We start from the raw sequence: 22,598 nt of genomic DNA, 5'->3' as shown, positions 1-22,598 counted from the left end.
AAAAAAAAAATCAAAATCTTAAAAGTATTCAGTTGGAAAAGGTTTTGGATATGACATGAGTAATCCACAAGTTATTTGAATAAAGGAAGTTTTTTTGGCCTCCCAGTAACAGTCATATGATCAATGTCCTGTAAATTGCTTATCCCAAAACCGAGTTTGAGGTAACGTAAGTGATCGATAACATGTAACGTCAGTAAAATCAATATTTCGTTACCCTGTTTCGTTACCCAGATCGATCATCATTCCTGACCGACACCAGGGAAAAACGTTTGCGCATGCGTGCACTTCAGCACGTTTTCTAAGAATTTTGAAGAGTTTGAGTGAGAAAATAAATGTTTGTTTTCTCCAAGTATACAAAAAAGTTCGAGAGTATACTTTTGTCAGACCCAGATACTGTCTTAACAAACACAATATGAAAGAATTAGTCTTACGTTTTAAGCATGGGCACTAAGTTTTGGCATTTGGTGAAGTCCAATTTATCAGCCATGTTTGAAAGTCAAATTTACTTATGTTTTGACTAATTTGCATACGGATTCAGAGCATGCGCAGACGTTTTTCACTCGTGTCTTCCTGGCCTGATTCCAGAGATTTTGAAAATCTAATCGATCATCCGTCGTGTAGTCGTCGGATCGATCGACAACCATTCGCTTCAAATGAGAGCCAGTCTCATTGTCCCATTATTCTATTCACGTATTTCTTCTAATTTCTCTTCAAATATGTCAGCTACTTGTTTTCCTGTCGCTTGTATACTTCTAGAAGTTTCTTGAAGGTTCATGATAATGGAGACAACGATTCCCCCTGGAGGGGTCGGTGGGGAAGTAACGCTGGGTTGGGTATGATAATGAGGGCGAATCAGGAGAACTGAAACTGCGCCCACCGCTCCACCTTATCAAAAGCACAGAAATCTCTTTAGCTTGGGGGTAATGTTTCCCATAGATGAGAAAAACGGTGAAAAAGAAGCAAAAGGGGAGGGAGAAGTGGGAGGAGAAGGAGAAGGAGACGTGGGAGGAGAAGGAGAAGGAGACGTGAGAGGAGAAGGGGAAGGGGGAGGGGAAGGGGGAGATGAAAAAGGAGAAGGAAATGGACGAGGGGAAAAAAATATGAAGGAAGAATGAAGTAAGAATGGGCAAAAACAGAAGCCATCCACTAATTTTACCTGTATGGAAGATAGTTTGCTTTACGTGACGACAAGCTCCATGGGTCTGTTTATCCGATAACACATACCATCCCCAGCCATACCAACCATCTTTATGGGCTGTACCTTTATTCCTATCCACTTCTTTCCACATTTCTTTTATTGTTTCAGGCTTCAGAATTCCTAAAACCAACACAACAGGAAGAAGTTACGTTTTATCGATAGGTAGAGTGATTTTCGTACGACATGTTGTAAGGTTGATATTTGTAGTCGTACTATAGCCGTACTTATCAGGAGCAATTTCAATGTTATGGCATTTCGTATCGTGTACGTGTTGTAAGTCAGTACCGTATGGTATCCAATCATACGATAACCATTCTTATGGGAAGCCATTCCAATGTTACGGCATGTCGTACCGTGTACGTGCTGTACGTCAGTGCCGTATGTTTCCTACTCATACGAAAACCATTCTAATGGGAAGTTAGATGTTACGGCATGTCGTACAGTGTACGTGCTGTATCGGTACTGTATGTTTCCGATCATATAGAAAATTATTTCTCATTGACACGGTTTTCTTTGTTATTCACAAGGCTTTATTTTTGTTATTACCCTCATTATAAATGCGAGGTCAATATATAGTTAGTTATTAACCCGGTTAATAACTATATATAGACTTCACCAGTTTGATAGAAAACCTTCTCAATTTATAAATAAAATACTTAATTACCTCGAACGTCGGCAATGAGCCTATACATCCCTCGGGCCTGCGGCCCTCTGGACGTATATGGCTTATTGCCTCCGTCCTTGGTAATTAACTCTTACCTACTATAAAACGCATATATAAAGATATTTTCGCTAACCTGGAAGCAATTTATCATCGTGACCAACTTGGCTCGAGTACAGCATAGCATTGCCAAATTTCACCAAGTCTTCTGCTGTTGATATGAAGCCACCGCCTGCCCACTTGTACGAGTTGTCGACGTACGGAGCGTTCACAAGACCATTCTTCTTGTCTCGTTGGTAAAACCTGAAATATAGTCCATTTCTAAGCAATCCAAAGAGAGGGAAACGACAAAGATATGGCAGCCATGTTGGTGGTATTAACTAAGGAAGTTAATTTATTTAAATAGCACTAATAAGGCTGCGATGCCGTAACGTGAAAACTAAGAATTGCTACTATGAGTAGAAAAACATGAGTAAGAATGCCATCTCTTAATCCGCCTGTATTGATGGTTTTTACGGCGGCCATGTTGGAGGAACTTAACAAAAGAATTGTCAATGAATTCTTTTGTTATATCCTCCAACATGGCCGCCGTGTCTTTTGTTATTTAATTCCCGTGGGAATGGTTGAAAACCATCAATAAACTATTCAAGGCAGAACACAAATTTGAAAATGGTTGCAGTACATAGTGCTGACATAGACAGCCCAAGAGTGGTTCTCGTCTCAAAGCACTGTATAGCTAAAGAAGTGGCAAAGAATATGTAAGAGATAGCAGTTACTTTCAAAGATATAGTAAGGTACAAACGTGAACAACCCACATCTGCGCATGCTCTAGCTCATAGTACTTAAATAAATTAGTGCGTAAATTGAGTTGTTAGGTTATACAATTGACATTCAAAGTCGCCTTACCAGGTGATCTTGGGGAACGCGCGCAAAGGATTGTAGTAGTTCATCAGGCGGTCCTAGTTTAAGTTGTTTATCGGCGAACAAAGAGCTATCATTTTACGATAATTTTATAAACTAATTCAAACAACAACGTATCATTTGACCCATAGGTATTCGTTATAAAAATAGGTAGAATTTTAAATGTATTGCTAGTCCGTAACGTAGCTAGGGAAGCAAAGATTCAGAGTAATTTTTCTGATTTCGGTCGCCATGTTTTTTTTGGATGGGCCACCTGATCAGATTTCTTCCTGCGTAACGATTGGCTGGTTTTTGATGGGCTGTAAAAACGAGGTCACCCGGTACATTCATAGTCGTCTTACATTCAGATTTTACGAAATGTCAAAACTTATCTTTAATTCTCAGATGAATAATTAATTTCTTGATATCATTAATATTTATTTATTGAATATTTCTAAATTAATATAATAACAAAAATATTATTAATTTAATTGGAGATTTGATGAGATTTGAGTCACTAAAAGTTGAAAGACAGGGCAGCCATGTTGTAACACTTCTTGTACGTCACACATGGCCAAACTTACCGTGCTCTGTTGTAAATAATTTGATGATTGAATTCAGGCCCCGTGTTATTCATTCCTAACTCACGGAACAATTTCTTCATGTATGAAAGAAAGTCTTCTTGAGCCGCCGATTCTATTACAGCACTGACCATCGTGTACCCATGACTTGTGTACAGAAATTTCTCCCCAGGCTCTCCGACCAAGGGATCGTCTTGAAACAGCGCAAGAGACTCAATGATTGTCTTTGGGTCCTGGGTGTCATAAGACATAAAACATGAAAAATCTTGAGACATAAATGGATCTCATGAATCTTACCATCGGACAGGCAAACACTGCCCGTCATGTGATATTGACCAGAGAATATTATTGCAATCATCTGAATCATCTATGTACATTTTTGTAACGGTTTTATTTTAATATTGGAGTTATTGATGTGAGATTTGAGTACTGTTGAAGACTATTTCTATGTACCTTGATATAATATTCTTCATTGTCAAACTCTTTCTTGTTCTCTTTCCGAGACTTTCTCTCGGATTTTGACAGCTTTTCGGTATTATCTGAGTAACAAAATCGAATGTAAATGTCACTGATTAATGCACCGACTTTTTTAACTTTCCTTCAACTTTACCATTCACAAAGATGTTAATACTGATGCCGTGACAAGGGCGTGGTAAGGGCGATGATGATGGATGATGGTAGTAATAACAGCTATGATGACGTTGGTGATGATGATGATTATCAGTGGCGATGACGATGGCGATGATAGTGAAGATGACGGTAATGATGTTGAAGATGATGAGCCGATGGTGGTAATTAATGATGATGATGGTGGTGATGAAGATTGTGACGATAAAGGTGGTCAAAATGATGGTGATGACTATTATTACCTTTCTCTTGGTCTTGATTACTAGTCGCAGCATTATCTTCTTTCTGAAAAAAAAACCCCATAAAAGTCTGATACTTTTCGCATTACAGTGCAACTACTATAACTGGGGCCACTTAGACAGGGAGAGCCAATCACATTGTAGAATAGAAACGATACGTACATTCTGACTTTGGGTAGTGTAGCCAATCAGAAATCAACAGAAAACAATAGTCTTTCAACATATCTTTTTATTCCCACAAGAAAATGATGATCGCTTTTTAGTTGTTTACACAGAACACCAGGGCCAAATTACAATTCTCGTGCAGTCTAGGTTTCTGATTGGCTCCACTACCCAAAGTTGGAATTCATTGTTTTCATTCTACATTTTGATTGGTTCTCTTGTCTAACTATGCAAGTGGCCCCGGTTACAGTAGCAATACAACATAACATAACTTTACCATAGACGTAATTTTGAAAATAACGTGATTGTATTTTGACGTAATTGTATCGTGACGTGATTGTATCGTGAGCAGAGACACAAGAGAGATCGTTGTGTTGTCTTGTTGTGTTGTGAGGAGAAACAGAAACTCTGTATTATAACTTTGTCGTTCCTGGTAGAATCAGTTTTAATTACTGATGTATAGCTCCTTCGCGGGAGTTATTAATCAATCTACCGTGTATTTGATTTTCATTGTACAATAAAGTCAGGAAGTCCAAAACGCAAGTTTTTCCTACAATAATAACAATAATAATAATAATAATAATAATAATAATAATAATAATAATAATAATAATAATATATATGGCTCATATAGCGCTTATACAAGTCTGTTCTAAGCGCTTAGTAACATAACGTTAAAGGAATAAATAAATAAGATAGATAATATGATTATAAAGAAAAAGCTAACTTAAATAAATGAGTCTTGAGTTTAGATTTAAATAAAGATAAACTAGAAATATCTCTAATCGAAGAAGGTAGAGTGTTCCAGAGGAGCGGAGCAGCAACTGAGAAAGAACGTAGACCATATGACTTGAGATTATAGGATTTTGAAGACAGCAACAAGTGAGAAGACGAGCGAAGATTTCTAGCAGATTTGTGAACGAAAGTAAACGTACATCCTACGAGCTCGCGGAAATAATTAACGGCATTAATGGTATGGAGTATTCTTCTCGAACATGAGAGATCTTTTCCGCCTGTAGTAGAAGGATTCTTTATCTTTTTCATTAGTCTTAGCATGAGGCCTACTTAACACCCTGTGCGACGCACGGTTACTTTACTTTATTAAACTTTTCTTTCTCAAGCGAGTGACCTAGGTTTTGGACCCTATTGACTACCGCAATCGCATTAAAGCTTTTAAATATCGAATAGTGGTCATGATAAATGTACACACGTCAACCATTGTTTATAAAATGCTAACTAATGATTGGCTGACTTGCTAAGCAAAGTGAGTTGGAACATTTATTGTGAATTTTGATCAGCTGACAAAATCGTTAAACTGAGGTATTTTATATTACTATCAGTGCACCCTGCTAGAGGGGGTCTCGGTTGGGTTTAGGGGTAGATTAATGTTGGCTTAACACGGGAGAGGTAAGACCAGCTTATCTGAACCTAACGCTCGATTAATGAAATGTCTGTCAAGATGATGATTATCTGGATAATATTAATCTATGTGAGAATATAGCGGCCATTGATTTAATTAAAAAGTACTTAGAGATAGATATAAATGAAAGAAAAAAAAGATGTTTGATATTGACCTTGCTAATATTGATTGAATGGCGAAGAACGGTTCCTGGATAAGCTTGGACTTGATAAAACACAGAAAATGCATGGACAAATCAAGCTCGACTTGAAATCATTCTGGAAAGGTCATTTATATAACTGAAATCTGCAATGCTGCGTTAGCTAGGCCATTTCATTCATAGGCCATATTATTATTATTAGTGTGTGTTTTCAATTCAAGTAATCAGTTGCAAATTACCTATTTGTAGTGAGATTTACAATTGTAAATAAAAAACAAAATATGAAATAAAGCTTCCATTATCATTATTATTATTATTATTACTATTATTATTATGTGACCAAGTGGATGTTGAACGGCAAAGATGATGAAACTCATTGCAGGTCTTTTCCAAGATAGGTCGCAGGAAAAGAAGTGAAACTAAAACTAAAACTTGGACTAAACAAAAACACAACTAAACAGCACAAAATCTGGAGCAGAACTGATTTATTTTTCAAATTACGAATACTGTTGCGTGATCACTTACATCATCATTCCAAATATGGCTAGTACAAACGTAACGCAACAAACTCGACTAAATCTTCAACCAGTATGTTTTCAACCAGTTTTCAACTTGGTTACAATTAGTAGTAGTAGTACACTACTCATAAAAAACTACAATCTTGTGTATATCGTACACCCACATGCAACGACCAAGCTAGCAGTGACTTCAGTGACTTCAATAAATTTCGTCATCACATTGTCAAAGTAGTATGCGGATTCCACTCGGCTACCCAGCTTAATTCATGTTACTATAGAAACGAATATAGGTACTGTAAGCGAAACCTATAGTGTGTAACAGCTGTGTTCTGGAATGAGGTAGTTTAGTTTTCCCTTCTGGCTTTGTGTTACGAATCGATCCAGTCGTATTGTATTCTATGGTATATTTAAAGGTAAGAATGAGTTCCTCTGCTTGATCATTATTAGCAGACAATGGGACCCCTTGCGTCGAGTTGTTCGCTACCATAACTTCGGATGACCTCATTTTACTGTTAAACGATAAGCCACTGGTCATAAGATATAAGATCTCTCAGTTAAACCGCTCGCCAGTTATTATATAAGCAAACCACTCTCTCTGTAAAGAGTTTCTAGCTACTGTACGTCAGGAAGACCATCAACAAACGCGGGAAACGAAAACATACAGGTAAGACAAGAAAGTTTACAATTATCCGTGCGCAGAATTAACCGTTACCACACCAGCAAAAAGAAGAAAAAAAAAGGCGAAAATACTTTGCAACGGTTGATATAAAGAAAAACATTGCTACAATTAGTTGAGGAATTTTATTACAAATTTAAACGAACTAAACTACGTCTCGGCAAACTGGAAACAAAATCTGCTACCCAAACGATGTTGGTAGCCCAGGCTGAAAAATTGCGCAACTCATTTGCTAAAAAAAATTTTTCGTGTGCAGTTTAGTTGATTTTTAAAAGGTTTGCCGGAGAAGCACACACTAAAACAAAATATTATAACATAAGTTTCGTATTTTACAGCCAACTTTTTGAACCATAAGGAAAATTGATTGATTTATAGTCAACATTTTGATTATTTGAAGAAGATAGAAAGTAAAACTACAACTGAAGCGAATGAAAAAAAGGATCTTAAATCAGATTTGCTAGTATTATAGTGTTTTTTCCCAACTGGAAACTTAAAATGCAGTTTCATTAAACTAGCTTCCTATCTAAACCAAATAGAAAGAAAGAGAATACACAATGTCCAATCACATTTATTGATTTGAAAAGCCATTTGAAAGTCAAAAAGTATACATGGCGCTTTGACCTTGAAATGGCTTCCTGAAAATTGTGATGTAGATTCATTAGCAAAATTATATGATCAAAAATCGAAATCTATATAAGAGATTGCCTGGTTTTGCATGAGGTTAGTAATAAAACAATGATGTTTTTTCACGACCACACAGCAGCACAGCTGTAAAGGTGATTATCACCGTTGGAAATAGAGACGGTGATGCCAAACTAAACATCAAGAGTTCTCGATTCACTAAGAAGGGTTAGAGTAACAAAACGAGGTCAAATATATCTGGGAAGAGAAGATTAGAACGAAATAAGAACATAATGTCATAAGTCATAGCGGCCGTGTTGGTTGACGATAACCGCAAAGCATTCATCATTAGCTTCTCTTGTTATTTTAACGAAAATGGCGGCTCCTACATTGTGATTTATCTCAAGGGATTTTGAGTGGTTGCACTCCAAGAATTGCTTGATTTCACTTAGCTGAGAAAAGTCTTCGAATCTCATTATCTACTCCAAATGGTGGTCAAACACTGACCACCACGTGCTGTCAACCAGAAACAATTCTGTTGAAAACTTATGACTCAGCTGATGATCATTCTGCACGACACAGGAAATGATGTCTAGTGAAACCCAGCAATAGGCACCACCTCTTGAATCTCATGGATTGTTTATGCACATAAAATATTTCTTTGGAAGACTGAAAGAAAAAACGAGGCAATTTCTCTTCATCCACTTCATTCAGGTTAACTTTCACGTCAGTTTGCCGGCGTCATCATCGGATGTGATTAATTTTCAAATACAATTTTAGGACTTATCTTGGTCAAAGATATCTCTGAAGTGATGGTCTTGAAGTAGTTAACTTGTGTGATAGCGGGTATAGCTGTGTTTGTACAAGGTCAGTGATCATTAATGACAGATAGTAGAATCATTTAGCAGGTAATGAAGTGTTATGTGTATGCCCTAAGTTAGCCTTCTTGCATTATTGAATTCCGTTTTTTGTTTGTTTTTGTTTTGTTTTAATCCATCTTTGTTTTCGTACTATTTAATCACTTGAATTTAATTGCTCGGCGATTGTTCGGTAGTAATTCATGTGTTTAATGATATACAAGTGTAATGGAATGTTCAACATGTGAAGTTTTAAAAACAAAAGCGCTGCATAACAAAACAAACAAAGGAAACCCCGAAAATCTGGCTCTATTCAAGGCGATACAGATATGTATTGCGTGCAATGTTATTTTTCGTATTTGAAGGGCTTCTAAAAATTCCACTCACTTGAAATTTCAGGAGCAATAAGTACAATGCCCAAACTAATCATAATGTCGCGCAGAAAAAGATTCTTCGTCGATTTGTTTTTTTATGGCGCCGTGAATAGAAACAATATGTGTAATAAAGGCGAAAAATGCTTACTTTTCTAATTTTGTATTTAATTGCAATCAGGCCAACCGATTGATCTCGATTTCTCATCATCACTGGTTACTACATTGATAAGCGAAAATATCGTAAAAATAGTTTGTCAAAGACCGAAATTAATGCATTTTGATGGATATCACGGGACTCCGTTGATATTTCATAGATTCACGATCCAAAAATATTAAAACTCGAATAATTTTAAAACTGAACAATGAAAATCTCTGAAACTTTCTGACCTTGAAGACTACCATAGTATGTTTCAGATAGTGAACTCCGTTTCTCCGGGTCTGGTCAGATTACGCCAAAAAATAGATTTAAAAAATAATCACATGGCGTCACTGTGCCTTCTGGGCGTGTCCGATGGTCACGAAATACACACGATTTAGAACTTCCATCTATCCCTACGCTTAGTGTAAACTCATATTTGGCCAAGGTATATCTGGTGCCGCGCAGTTTGCAATACAAGTAGAGGAGTCGTGCTTCAAAATTATTGTATCGAGCCACCTTAATCGGTGTTTATCTAGAATAACACTGTAGAACTTACTTACATCTAATAATAAGAATTTAACTTATTCTCGACTTAATATGATGCATCACTTAATATAAATGAGTGAACAAAGCGGAAAGGAAAAAAATGTATGAAATAAGTAACAGTCCATTCTTTACTCATCCTCGCAACGACAAATTAAAATTTCTAATATTAGAAGATATATTTTACGAATCCTAAGAGTCAATGTAAAATAACCTGGATCAAATGCTTCAAGGACGTTTTTCTATTTCCATCCGCTACCCCTCCTCTCTCCTCCTCCTTCCTCCTTCCGCACCGTCTATTATCGATTACCGCTTCAGGCAAAATTGCTCATATTATGCTCATTATGAGGTGTAATCGTTGTCTGTAGTGGGCGTTTGTTCGTGTTTCAATTAAAAGCACCATCTAAACGTGAGGTTTTAGTCTTGTTTTACCAACGTGGTAAGTTCTTGCGAACAAGACTGATAGTGATATTGGTAAGTAAGCTTTGCAACTTTTTTTTGTCCCTGCGTAAACTACACTTAAGAGAATATACTTAAGCAGAGTAATATACTAATAGAGTATAGAAATATAATCTGAAAACCTATGGACTACGAGCTTTCTCAACTTGTGCTCCCAAACTTTGGAACGATTTAACATATCATATACGAGCCAGCCAATCAATTGACACTTTTAAACAAAATCTAAAAACTGATTTATTCAAAAAATACGTTATTTAATATATCTCATACCTTTGTATAATATTTTAACTTTTACTACACCTTTTGCTGTTCATTAAGAGAAAATGTACATTCATTTGTGCCAATAGTTGTATCAATAACGTGTAATGTACTTTCATCAACACCACAAGTAACATCATTAGCGCGGATCAACTTTCAATAACGATATTTGAATATGCGTGTACATTCATAGGCATCAATGGACAATCAATAGCGCGTTTGTACATTCATATGCGCGGATTGTATTTTCTTGTGCGCGAAATTCAACTTCAATAACACCAAATGACAAACAATTGCATTTATGGACAATCATTTACCCAAAAGTGAAAATTCATTAGTGCTATTAGCATAATCATTGACAATCTATAATGCGTTTGGACAATCATGAGGGTCAATGTTATATTCTATAGCGTGGTTCGACAAACATTTGCATGATTCGAATGAACAATAAGAGAAATAAAACAATCATTATATAAAATCGCTATATAAAATCATCATCATTATCATTATTATTATACTGCGCTTCCCTTTATTTCACCGCAAGAGAAGAGACGCAGATTTGAGTAAAGTGTACATTTGTTATAACAAAAAGCAAGCAAACAAACAAGCAATCTACAAGTGAAGGAAAAACAGAAAGCTTCAACACCAATATCATCGAGAGACTGAAACATCTGCTTCAAAACGTTTGGATGTTGAAATTAGAAATTTGAGCGTAGCTGTGTAGGTAATTGCATTAAGGTGAACTAATTCAACACAAATCTAATTATTTTTGATTTGAAAACCGTGTGTCATTGAGCAGTTTCAAAAAGAAATCCGATAAACAATATTGGCAAAAAATTAGAGGAATGTTAAGCGCGGGAAGTAATTGAATCAGAATAAAAATACCTGAAATATCAGTCCCGAAAATTATTACAAAACTTCTAGGCAAACATTTCTAGGGATAATTTGTAGACTTTTGAATCTCCCAAAAAGAGTATCGGCTTCAATTTTTTGTTTTTTTGATCCCCCGACATTGAGTGTATTTGAGAACACGCAACGTGTATGTTATTATTGCTACCAAGAAGAGTTCCAATATTAGAACTGATCTGAAAACACATCCTATAGGATCATGCGATTTCGTCATACTCGGCTGACTCGTACTAGATCTATTCTGTATCAACTTTCCTTTTTATTTTTCGCAGATTAACTTGGTTCACACGAGCAACGCAAAATAATGCAAGCACAACCAAATAGAGTAACGCAAACGCAAGCGTAGAGAATGGAAACTTTTTCATTTATTTTTTTAAAATTGTGCTTGCGTTTACATTTTGAACGTAAGATCATGTGCACAAACGCAAGACCAAAAATGTCTTTGATGTATACAAGTACTACTTTGAATGTACGTCAGTTTACCTTAATTAACTTGTTTGCATTTGCACTTCACAATAGCGTTTACATTTGCGTCCCGGCCCGTGTAAACCGGGCTATAGTGATTCAATTTTTATATGATGACAATTATAGTTAAACTCCTATTGTTTTTAGGTATTTCTGGATTAAATACCAAACCAACAAGATGATACTAGAAATTGTACTACTTGTAGTCACTGGAATCGTTCTGCACTTCCTCATCACTCGCCTCAGAGAGCCACCTCATATGCCTCCAGGACCTCGCCCTTTACCTCTGGTTGGTAACCTCTTAGACGTCATGAGTTCTATGCCATACATGCATCTGGCGTTTTGTGATCTAAGGCGAAAGTATGGCGATATCTTTACGGTCTACCTACAGGGACAGCGAGCAGTTGTTATAAATTCAGCGGAGATTGCACGTGAAGCACTACTGACGAAGAAAGACGACTTTGCGGGAAGACCGTACGTGTTCACCGGCGATTACGTAACCCGTCATTCTAAGGATATTGTGTTTGGTGATTATTCTGAGCGACTGAAACTGCTGAGAAAAATCGGCAGCAAAGCACTACGTCTCTTCAGCCCACAAGTACAAGACGTCGTACAGACTGAACTAAATGATCTTGTGGAGAGAATGAATGCGTATGGGTCGAACCCTGCCAACCTCAAGAACGACATCCAGCTATCCATCATGAACGTCATCTGCGCCATGCTGTTTGGTCAGCGGTATAGCGTCGAGGACCCGGAGTTTCTAAAGTGCGTGTATTTTACGGACACCGCGTGTAGAGTGGGAGAAACGACGAGCATACTCGGGTTGTTTCCGTGGTTGATCCACTTCCCAATCCAGGCGGTGAGAGACATTAATAAATGCTGTGAAATTAAAGACAAAATTCTCAACCGCAAATACCACGAACACCTCGCCACTTTGAAGGAGGGCAAGACAGGTGACCTGACACATGCGCTGCTGACAGCCAAACTAGACGAAGAGAAGACGGATATGAAATCTGATGACGTCATCGAAGATGATCACGTGATCATGACCATGCAAGACGTGTTTATTGCAGGTAACGAGACAATCACCACAACCATTCTGTGGACGTTGGTGCATTTGGTGACGCACCCCAAAATCCAAGCCAAAATTCATGCCCAGTTGGATGAAGTGGTGGGATTTGATCGAAAACCAGAGCTCAAAGACAAAGAAAACCTTCCCTATGTGGAGGCAGTACTAGCCGAGACTTCGCGGCTATCAAGCGTGGCTCCTCTCTCTATTCCCCACAAGGCAACGAAGGACACGTCTCTTCAAGGCTACACCATCCCCAAAGACACTGTCGTTTTCTTAAACCTCTGGGCCATCCATCACGACGAGAAACAATGGAAAGATCCTATGGAGTTTGTTCCTGAAAGGTTTCTTGACTCTGATGGGAAGATGCGAGAAACGAGTAAGCTTAGTTACATGCCGTTTAGTGCTGGACGAAGGGTTTGTCTTGGCAAAGCGCTGGCGAGACAGGAAATGTTCCTCTTCATCTGTGGCCTACTCCAGCAATTTGAATTTAAGGCGCCAACGGAACCGTTCAAAGAACCAGCAGGAAAAGATGGCATCGTGCGTACGCCCCTTCCCTTTGAAGTGTGTATGAGAAAGAGGAATGTTGATGCTGCATAGTAACGGTGTTGTTTGCAACTGAAGTTAATATTACACTCAATAGATAATAATACTTAGAATCTTCATTTAAAAGGATAGAATGCATCTGAGGAACTCATACAGAGGAAATGACACCCTTCACCTTTTACGTTGGCGAGTGTCTGTGTGTGTGCATGTGATAGTGGTGGGATGGGGGGAAGGGGGGAAGGGTTAGGTCTCAAGAAAGGTGGGGGGCATAAGGGCTGTGAATCCTCAATAACAGTATAGTGAGTAAAACTATTAACTACTAAATTAAAAATATTAAAATAAAAATTTTGACTTCAACGTTTGCTCTTGTTTAAAATTTAGTGAGGACTTTCGCACAACTGTGAAAGCACACACGGCAAAGTCACGGCCGCATAGATGACGTTCTTTGAACCAATCACAGGGCGTGATATTACTGCTTATCCAATAAAAATGCTCGGACATACAACAGTCACGGTACGGAATTGAAGACATTCTTTGAACCAATCACAATGCACGAGATGCTGGCACTGGGTTTCTTTTAAACGAAATAAAGGAATACTGTTTTGTATAGTGTAGCTCGAGGCGGAGACGATGTTAATTAGACGGAATCAGGAACTTGCGCCCCGACCTGACCATATCAGTACGTTTTGCTGCACTTTTTATTGCTACTATCAATCACGTGACTTTTTGGAGTTGACTGGGGGCAAACAAGCGGTTGACTGGGGGCAACTAGCGGATGCTAAGTCAAAACATATCAAAATAAGTCCTCAAACTATTGTATTTGACTATTTTCACGCCATCAAACCAGAAAACAAGAGATCAAAACAACCTCCAGGATTCTACAAGCCATCAAAAAAGAGCTATTACCGGAAGTGACGTCTATTGATAGCAACCTAATTCACACAACGAATTGGAATTTAGAGAATTTGCGGATGAGGAAAACCGTACAACTCGGAGTGAATCCCTGGAATCAAAGGAAAGACCTAAAAGACTCTATTTACATGTGATGCCAAGTCTAGGAATAGAACCCAATGACTCCAGAGGTGACCTCCCTTGATTCCCTAATAACAGATATTAATCATTTTACAATAACTTACAAATTTCTCGCGCGCTGATTGGTTAGTTTTTATCATCAATAAGAGGACAGACAGATAAAGCTGACGTCAACGAGCGCGCGCTCTTTCCGTTGGTTGTTTTGATCGCTAAAAATGAGAAGTTTTTATCGTTTTTGTTATTGTAAAAAACAAATTGACATCAGTTTTTCATGTGTCTGTCCTCTTATTGACGATAAATTGCGTCGTCAATTTGTTATACTACTTTGACAAGGTGATGTCGAAATTTATTGAAAAGAAAGAAAACTTAAATTTATTTATTAAGAATGCTTGCAACCCATCATTTGCCCTAATTCACTATGACGTCACATCAAAGCAATTTTCAACAACCTATTGTTTAAACGTAAAGGATCATGGTCGTCGGACGGGGACAAATCAACGCAAATTCACCGAAAATTGTTCTAAAACCCGTATCAATCCACGAAGAGACGTAGAATAGCCAACAAACGCTCATAATATTTTTTAGTACGTATTAACACACATTATTTCTGAAAACCAGGCCATTTTAGATTAAACTGTTTGGCTAGGAGCAAATTTTGTTGAATTTTCTATTAAATTTGGCGATTCTATACCCCACATAAACAAGCAGTGACGTAATAGTGAATTAGGACAATTCAGTCCAAGAATAATTTATGTAAAATTTCAGTACCACATTTTAAGTTCGGAGCGGCACTGACCAAAAAGGGCAGGAAACGAATCGCGCAGAACATTGAATCATTTTACGGTTGGTAAATTCTTTCATGTCCTATTTTTGCCGTATTTGGGAGAACAAGGAAAGCTTATTTTCTCCCGTTTTGCCGCAACTGAAATCTAGAACTTCAGTGAACTCCTGGTGTTACGACCAGCGTCACTTGTGTTTACTTTAACCAAACGCTGAACATACTTTAACCCTGGCCTTGGATCGACATTTGCATTATTGTTAATCTAACAAATACAAAAAGCTCGCAAAAACCAAAACTTAAGAATCAGTTCGACGAAGAGGTGAAGTCAACTACTTTATCAAAGCTATTAGAAAAATCTTCATCTACATTACTTGAACTTAAGAGGAGGTTATTTTTACGTTCTGTACATGTAATGTTAAGGCGGGACATCTAATGAGGATTCTTAAGAGTCCAGTTAGTAAAAAGTACTTAAAGGATTTCATGCATAAAGATGGAGTCTTTTGGAGTGATGTGAAAATGTAGCAATCACATCCAATACTTGGATAAATTACATATCATGATAGATAGTAATGATGTTATATTATCATATTATATCATATTACTTAGCAATTTATCTTAGCTATGCTTCAATGGTTTATGAAGGATTAACTTAGTAATACGAATATTCCGGCGTAGTTTAGGTACTTCAGTTCGACATATTGATATTACAAAATAATACTCCAAGTTATAAGAGACAATAGCTCCTAGTCCGGCATATGTTCTTGTTGGCGATTTCAATGCTTGAAAAGAGAGATTTATTATTTTAGTATGCAGAACGAAGTTTTTTTAAAGTAGCTTCGTACTCCTCCGATCGCACATAGCAGAGTGGACACCTACAGAAATCTCGCGAAAACAGAATTTTTCCAGTCACCATTACCATCTAAAATAAAGCAATAATAAGCTCTGAAAAATCTGGTTTTGCAAATCATTGATAACATAATCAAAGGTCCCGAAAAACGTTTTATTCTTAACCAGTTTCTGGGAAGAATTTTAAAGAAGATTTAAGAACTAAAGAATTACTTGATAAACTCTTTGGCTTCACATTATTATTATTATTTATTTTTTAACCTGACAGATAAGATTTGTTGACTTACGACTTACAACAAAACATTATTTTTGAATTTCGACTTTTCTTGATGTAAATGCAATCAAGCTGTTTATGAACCAATTATAATAATGATTTGTATAATGATTTGCAATGATTTTGAGTCTACGCTTCATAGAACATTAGCAAATTCAGAAATCTGTTTTTTTTTTTCCAATGGTGTTTGAACACATAAAGCTAGACTAAAATATCGACGCATCACCTTTGCTCTAAGCTAGAATAACAAAATTACGATTGTAGTTTTAGGCAAATATAGTAATTTTGTGAACATGAAACATCGATAAATTAATGAGATATGACAATTTCGGTTCAGTGACTGTGACCACTGTTCTAGAAACAAACGAAAATGCTGGTGGAAGTGTGTCTTTGTAAAGTGTGCACACATATAGGATGCAAAGTCATGGCCTATAAATTTTTCGTTTGCATTTTATTTTATGATTTTTAATAGAAGAGTACCCTGGGTGTAAGATTACTGCGATTAAATGCTTTTTTCATTTTAGAGCACCCATCCTCGAATTCATGGGTAAAATTTTGTTATTCCTTTCTCGCTCTGTTATAAGGAATAAAGCTTGTTGTGATCTCTTTCCTGATTGGTCGACCCGCTGTGATCGACCAATAAGCATAAAGAACAAAGAAGAGATAACTGGCTAAAAACTAGTGTGAGTTGCGTCGGCGTTTCTAATGAAACAGTAGTAGAGACCTTTAGCAAGAAGTTCTTGCTAGTCTCGCAAACTTCAATCTGCAGTTCGACGTCAGGCGTTTTTCTTCGAACTTTCGACATTTATCAAGACGTCATAACGAAGTTGTCGTTGGAAGAGAGGCCATATTAAATTTCATTGATGCCAATTGCTTCTTCGTGTTTGCGGATGTTTTTCGGGGCCTGATTCCTAGCGGTTACAGGTTAGCGGTAAACACGATGCTAAAGGTCTCTAGCAAGAGAAAATGAACTAAGAGAAGGAATTACCTCTATATAGCCTTGTACCATCATATGCACAGTTTGATGCTATTTTTAAACCATTTTTTTTCTGCCCGCGCATTTACTGCGCGCGCTCGCTCTACGCTGTTTGCTTACGTTTTGGGGGTTTTTCCTTTATTTCGACTCTGCCCTGGATATGAATGTGCACGTCGAAAGATTGGCAAATACGACAGGAAATTGAAGTAGTAATTTGTTCAACTTTCTGAAATAATTTTACATTTATTTTCCAAAGCTTTCGACCGACATTGTCATCTTGAGGGCAGATTTGAAGATAAGAAAAGCACAAGAAAACGTTAGCAAACAGATTCTAAAAATAGCATCGAAGTGTGCACATGATGGGGCACGGGGATTCCTTCTCTTAGTTCATTTTCTCTTGTCTCTAGTTTAAGATTAGGCAGAATAAGATTTAAGAATATGTTTTCCACTTCCAATACAATTAATGATACCGATTTTTTGTAGGTGTACCTAAAGCCGTTACGAGATGATTCTAGAAGGCATTATCCTTATAATCACTATAATCCTACTACAACACTTGATTGGACGCCTGCGAGAACCCTCGAACCTTCCGCCAGGCCCGCCACCACTACCACTGATCGGAAACATCTACAACGTCATCAGCTATATGCCTCAAATGCATCGTGCCTTAAGTGCGCTTGCTAAGAAATATGGTAACCTGTTCACCGTGTATTTACAAGGTTATAGAGTCGTGGTCATCAACTCTGTCCAATCTGCACGTGAAGCAATGATGTCTAAAAAGGATGACTTTTCAGGGCGCCCTGTTACTTTCACTGGAAATATCTTCTCCAGGGGATCCAAGGGAATTGGGTTCACGGACTTCAACCCGACGTTGGTGCTACAGAGAAAGCTTACACACTCGGCTCTTCGTATGTACGCTCCCAAACTCGAGGAAAAAGTCGCCATGGAAATTGAAGAGTTGATAAAAAGGTTTGTAAAGTTGTTCAAGAGTGTGTACCCTGTGGTACGTAGGTTATATTTATTGTCGCTTCGACGTTCGCAGTTTTGGATCCCTGTATAAAAGGCCGAGATGCCGGGTTCTATAGGCGATTTCACACAGGAGAAAACCCTCGAATAAAGGAAATTGAGAAACTTGACTCATATGTGATGCCGAGTCTTAGTTTCACAGTATCAATTCTCTAATCCTTTCAGCCCAAGGAGTAGCAATTTCCTAATGCAGTAGCAATTCCCTAATGCAATAATTTTTTGTAAATCTTCAGATTCAAAGCTAAAGAATCAAAGCCATGAACATCATCTGTGCCATTGTGTTTGGTGAAAGGTACGAAATCGATGATGAAGAGTTCCTTGAGATAGCAGAGAACAACCACAACGCCACTTGGGTGATTGGAGGAGTATTAGACCTGTTTCCATGGCTTATTCACTTCCCAGTCAAACACACCAAGGCTTTCAACGAGATTATCGCCTCGAGAGACAGAGTTCTCAACCGTAAGTACAAAGAACACGTAGACACGTACGAAGAGGGTAAAATACGAGATCTCACTGACGCACTACTCAAGGCTAAACTCGAAGAAGAAAAACTAGACAGCACAGCTAAGCAAAAGATCCAAACAGACAACGTGATCATGACTATGCAGGATGTCTTCATCGCTGGTCAGGAAACTACGACTACTACTATTATTTGGATGATCATCTACCTTGCCCGACATCCAGAATTTCAAGCAAAGATCCACGCCGAGCTCGAGCGCGTCGTAGGTCGTGAGCGCGAACCAGAGTTGAATGACCGAGATAATCTTCACTACCTACAGGCGACAATAGCAGAGACCCTGCGCTATTCTAGCCTAGTGCCACTACTACTACCACACAAAGCTACACGAGACACGACTTTGGACGGCTACTTCATCCCTAAAGACACCATGGTCTTAATCAATGGTTGGGAACTAAACCACGATAAGAAGTTCTGGAACAACCCAGATGATTTTGATCCAACCAGGTTCATTGATGAGAATGGTCATTTTGCAGTCAATAATGTAGCTTATTTGCCTTTTGGTGCAGGTCGGCGAGTGTGTATTGGAGAATCAATGGCTAAAAGGGTCGTTTTCTTGGTGGCGTCCAAGATATTACACCGCTTCTTGATCAAGCGTGCCCCGAATTGTTCATTAGAAAATTTAGAAGGAGAGGGGCGCTTGGTCAATACTCCTAAGCATTACGAAATCTTGATTGAGGACCGCTTCTAAATGTTTCATTTTCGATACTTCATGTTTACTAGCAAAATCGTTGTGGTGTTACAGTGTGAATCGAAAAACCGTGGGCACCTACAGTGTAGAAATACTTCAAAAAATGTTTAATAGCCATCAGAAGCGTTATTAATGATCTTTCCGTTATCTTGTGGTTAGAAAGTCAATTCTGATGGGCCAAAGAATAGAACATTCCTGGAATATTTCTAGGTGTCCACGGATTTTCAATTCGCACTGTAATATGCCAACCATTTCCACAAAAGCTCGTCACAAGTTGCTTTTTTGTCACCGGCCAATCGATCTCTGGTTGGCACATGAATAACGAAGGCTTATGCCAGTGACATGAAATATACCTTTTTTGCTTCCTCCTAGATAACCTTCCTTAGGTACCTTTGAAGTTTTCATTAGGTTTGGTTAGGTTTTCCTAGGTTAGGTTAGGTTTTCCTAGGTTTGGGGAAGAACTGGATCGAGTTGGCATTGCATTGCATTGCATAATGGGAATAATTGAGAGGATATATTTCCAAAATGACGTCTATTTTGTCCCCTAAATGCACTGCATTACCAACTTGACCCAGTTTTTTCCTCAACCTCGGAATGGTTAATACACAAATCAAAGTACTCTTTAAAAATATCAATTATCATTATTATTATATTTTAGCTGATTTAGTAGATATTTTACTTTACTTTGAATTACGTTTTTTTCTTCTTGGAACATTTTAATTCCAGGGTTGTTTGCTGCTTTTTTTCATGCGGCATTATTTGGAGACTTTTTGAATGAGCACCTTATATATTGTACATGAACACACAATACAACATCAAATAATGTAATCAGTAATATCCTAAGATGAGCCTGATACCATATGACTAGAATTAAATGTATGAGGATGTATTTTACTACTTTAATCAATTGTTTAAAAAAATATAAACATGATTGTTTACCTTTGTTTCACAGTCTTCTTTTGGCAGAGTATTTTTATTATAATGTCGGATGCCCCCAAGGTGGGAGAGCAGCTGCCTCGTTGTTATGGTAACTTGCTTTCCTTTGTAGAACTTTTGAGGAAATGTGGGTACATACTTCTGTATTGGAGCATCTATGTCGAGTTTGTCTTGCTCGTAAAGCTTAGCTGAAAAAATGAGGATTGGAATTAATTATGATTATAAAACTTTCCTTCAAGATGTAAATCTGTTTATTTCCCTTTGTAATAATTGGGGCAAATAATTATAAATACAGGTTTGATCCAGTTTGCCCATTTTCAGGTACACACACTACCACTACATTTAACATTCTATGTGCGCAACTTTCAAACTACATGCTGATTTTTTAGAGGGAGAAATCAGAGGGAGGAAAAGTATGTGGAGAAAACCCCTCAAAGTCAGACAACAACTGTGAAAGGCAAAATTAAAATGGTATTCTACCTATGAAGGGTATTGCAAAGAGGGAAGTGCTGGGGGCTAAAGCCTCCCCATCCCCCCCCCCCCATACACACATTTTTTTGCTAATATCCACTACATTTTGCAAATCTCAGCATCCCCCCTATACTTTTAGTCTTATGCATCCTAATCTGCTATATTTTCCTAAATGAAGCTCCATAGCAATTTTAAGGAACTCTGCTTCTGCTGTACATATTGTATTTTTTATCATTATAATCATCATTAACAGCAATAGACCTCACTTAAAATACCAGTCATGAAATTAAATACATTACCTGCAGCAGCTGCTGTTAATGGTTTGCTAATGCTTGCTATTCTCATGACTGTCTTAGGTGTGCATTTAACATTATTTTCAAGGTCAGCATATCCTAATCCTTCACTCCAAACCAGCTTGCCGTCAATACTGACAGCCACAACTAAGCCTGGAGCACCAGTCTCTTCACTGACTTGTTGAAGGAAAACGCGAGACTCCTCTATGGCCACCTTCAAGGAGACAGGGTCTAGTAACCTTGTTCTGGGACAAAGCTTGTTATTATTAAGGATTAATTGACCTCTCTATTTCAATTTATTTAAACTCTTAACCCCAGAATCCAGTCATAATTCTCACTACGCATGCTTGTCAAAGTGCCCAGTAAGAATGACAGGGCTCTGCAGTCTTCTGGTAGACTATCTCACTAAGAAACAAAAGCTCCCCTGGCACTCATGCTGGGGAAAACCAGGCTTAAGGGTTGTTGGGAGGATGGTGCAGCTAATCTAGTACTTCTTTTATTCTATTGCTGGTTTTTAATCATTCCCAAGAGAATGAAATAACAAAGGACACGGAGGCCATGTTGGACGACATAACAAAAGAGACTAATGACAAATCTTTTTTAAAATTCATCCAACATGGCGGTTGTGAAAACTATCAATACGAAAAACAGGCAAAAAAAGCACAATACTGGAGATTTATTGGTCCTTAAGTTTGAGGAGACGTAATTGTCCACCAATGTTTTTCGCGGGCAGTTGCAACTTGGGCTGCGCTCCTAGTCTCGCTCGCAGCCGTTTTAAGAAGCAACGCTTTCTTCCCATTTTAAAGGATACGTCTGAAGATGTAGGCTTTGAATCATCAGATTTAACATCTTCAAGTGCCTGTTCCTCGCATCTTACTTTCCTATTTCGTTCTCGAAGAACAAGCACACAAGCTAGCGACACAGCTGTCCCGAACGCCAAGAACACACTTCGGAAACTTCTTTGGCTCTTAAACAACACTTCTTTACCACTAGAAAGACCCGTAATCTGTCTCTTGATGGCTAAACAAGTAAGGTTTGTGTTACGAAATGCAAGTAAACGAGTGGGTAAGAAGAATGACTGATTTACGAAAGATTTCGACTTCGATGCAAATGTTGTCGTGGCCGCCGCCATATTACTTAACACACAGGGAGCCCAGTATTAAAATAGCACCATTTTTGCGCAGGTAGCCCGAGCTCCGCATTAGTAGAGAAAGTAGGGTCGTCCTTCACAAATTTGCAGGATGTGATCCTATTGGAGGGCGTAAATGTGTAGAACAATAGAAAACAATGACCTTTCCCCAACCCCGCCCCTAAACCTAACCAATCACAGGAGACGTTGCAAATTCATGAAGCCTAACCCAGAATGTATGGGGATTTTGCATTTTGTGGAATTT

The 22,598-nt window shown here is 37.9% G+C and overlaps 1 protein-coding gene and 2 pseudogenes across 4 annotated transcripts; 2 read left to right on the top strand and 1 right to left on the bottom strand.

Annotated features, from left to right (window-relative positions):
• Positions 1-27: 27 nt before the first annotated feature.
• Positions 28-22,336, bottom strand: LOC116308084 (serine beta-lactamase-like protein LACTB, mitochondrial). The gene is made up of 9 exons (XM_031718445.2): positions 22,016-22,336; positions 21,211-21,460; positions 20,444-20,628; positions 4,210-4,252; positions 3,794-3,879; positions 3,344-3,573; positions 1,996-2,162; positions 1,157-1,318; positions 28-885 (listed from the first exon to the last, which is right to left on the bottom strand). Exons 1-9 carry the CDS (start codon positions 22,334-22,336, stop codon positions 683-685), a joined length of 1,647 nt encoding a protein of 548 aa, XP_031574305.1. The 3' UTR covers positions 28-682.
• LOC116308086 (steroid 17-alpha-hydroxylase/17,20 lyase pseudogene) lies at positions 7,011-13,576 on the top strand (annotated as a pseudogene). 3 transcript variants are annotated; one of them, XR_016120233.1, is made up of 2 exons: positions 7,011-7,109; positions 11,894-13,576. The product of XR_016120233.1 is annotated as a steroid 17-alpha-hydroxylase/17,20 lyase pseudogene, transcript variant X2 (transcript). The 3 variants fall into 3 exon arrangements; XR_016120234.1 differs by lacking the exon at positions 7,011-7,109 and adding an exon at positions 8,500-8,609; XR_016120232.1 differs by lacking the exon at positions 7,011-7,109 and adding an exon at positions 10,026-10,129.
• LOC148909962 (steroid 17-alpha-hydroxylase/17,20 lyase pseudogene) lies at positions 17,776-19,504 on the top strand (annotated as a pseudogene).
• Positions 22,337-22,598: the final 262 nt, after the last annotated feature.

This window comes from Actinia tenebrosa, unplaced genomic scaffold, assembly GCF_029948245.1.
Source record: "Actinia tenebrosa isolate PJP-AT-01 unplaced genomic scaffold, QUT_ActTen_1.0 PGA_scaffold1__47_contigs__length_23844297, whole genome shotgun sequence".
NCBI lineage: Eukaryota > Metazoa > Cnidaria > Anthozoa > Actiniaria > Actiniidae > Actinia > Actinia tenebrosa.
Note: the sequence above shows the minus strand (reverse complement) of the source record. Positions and strands in the feature narration are given on the sequence as shown.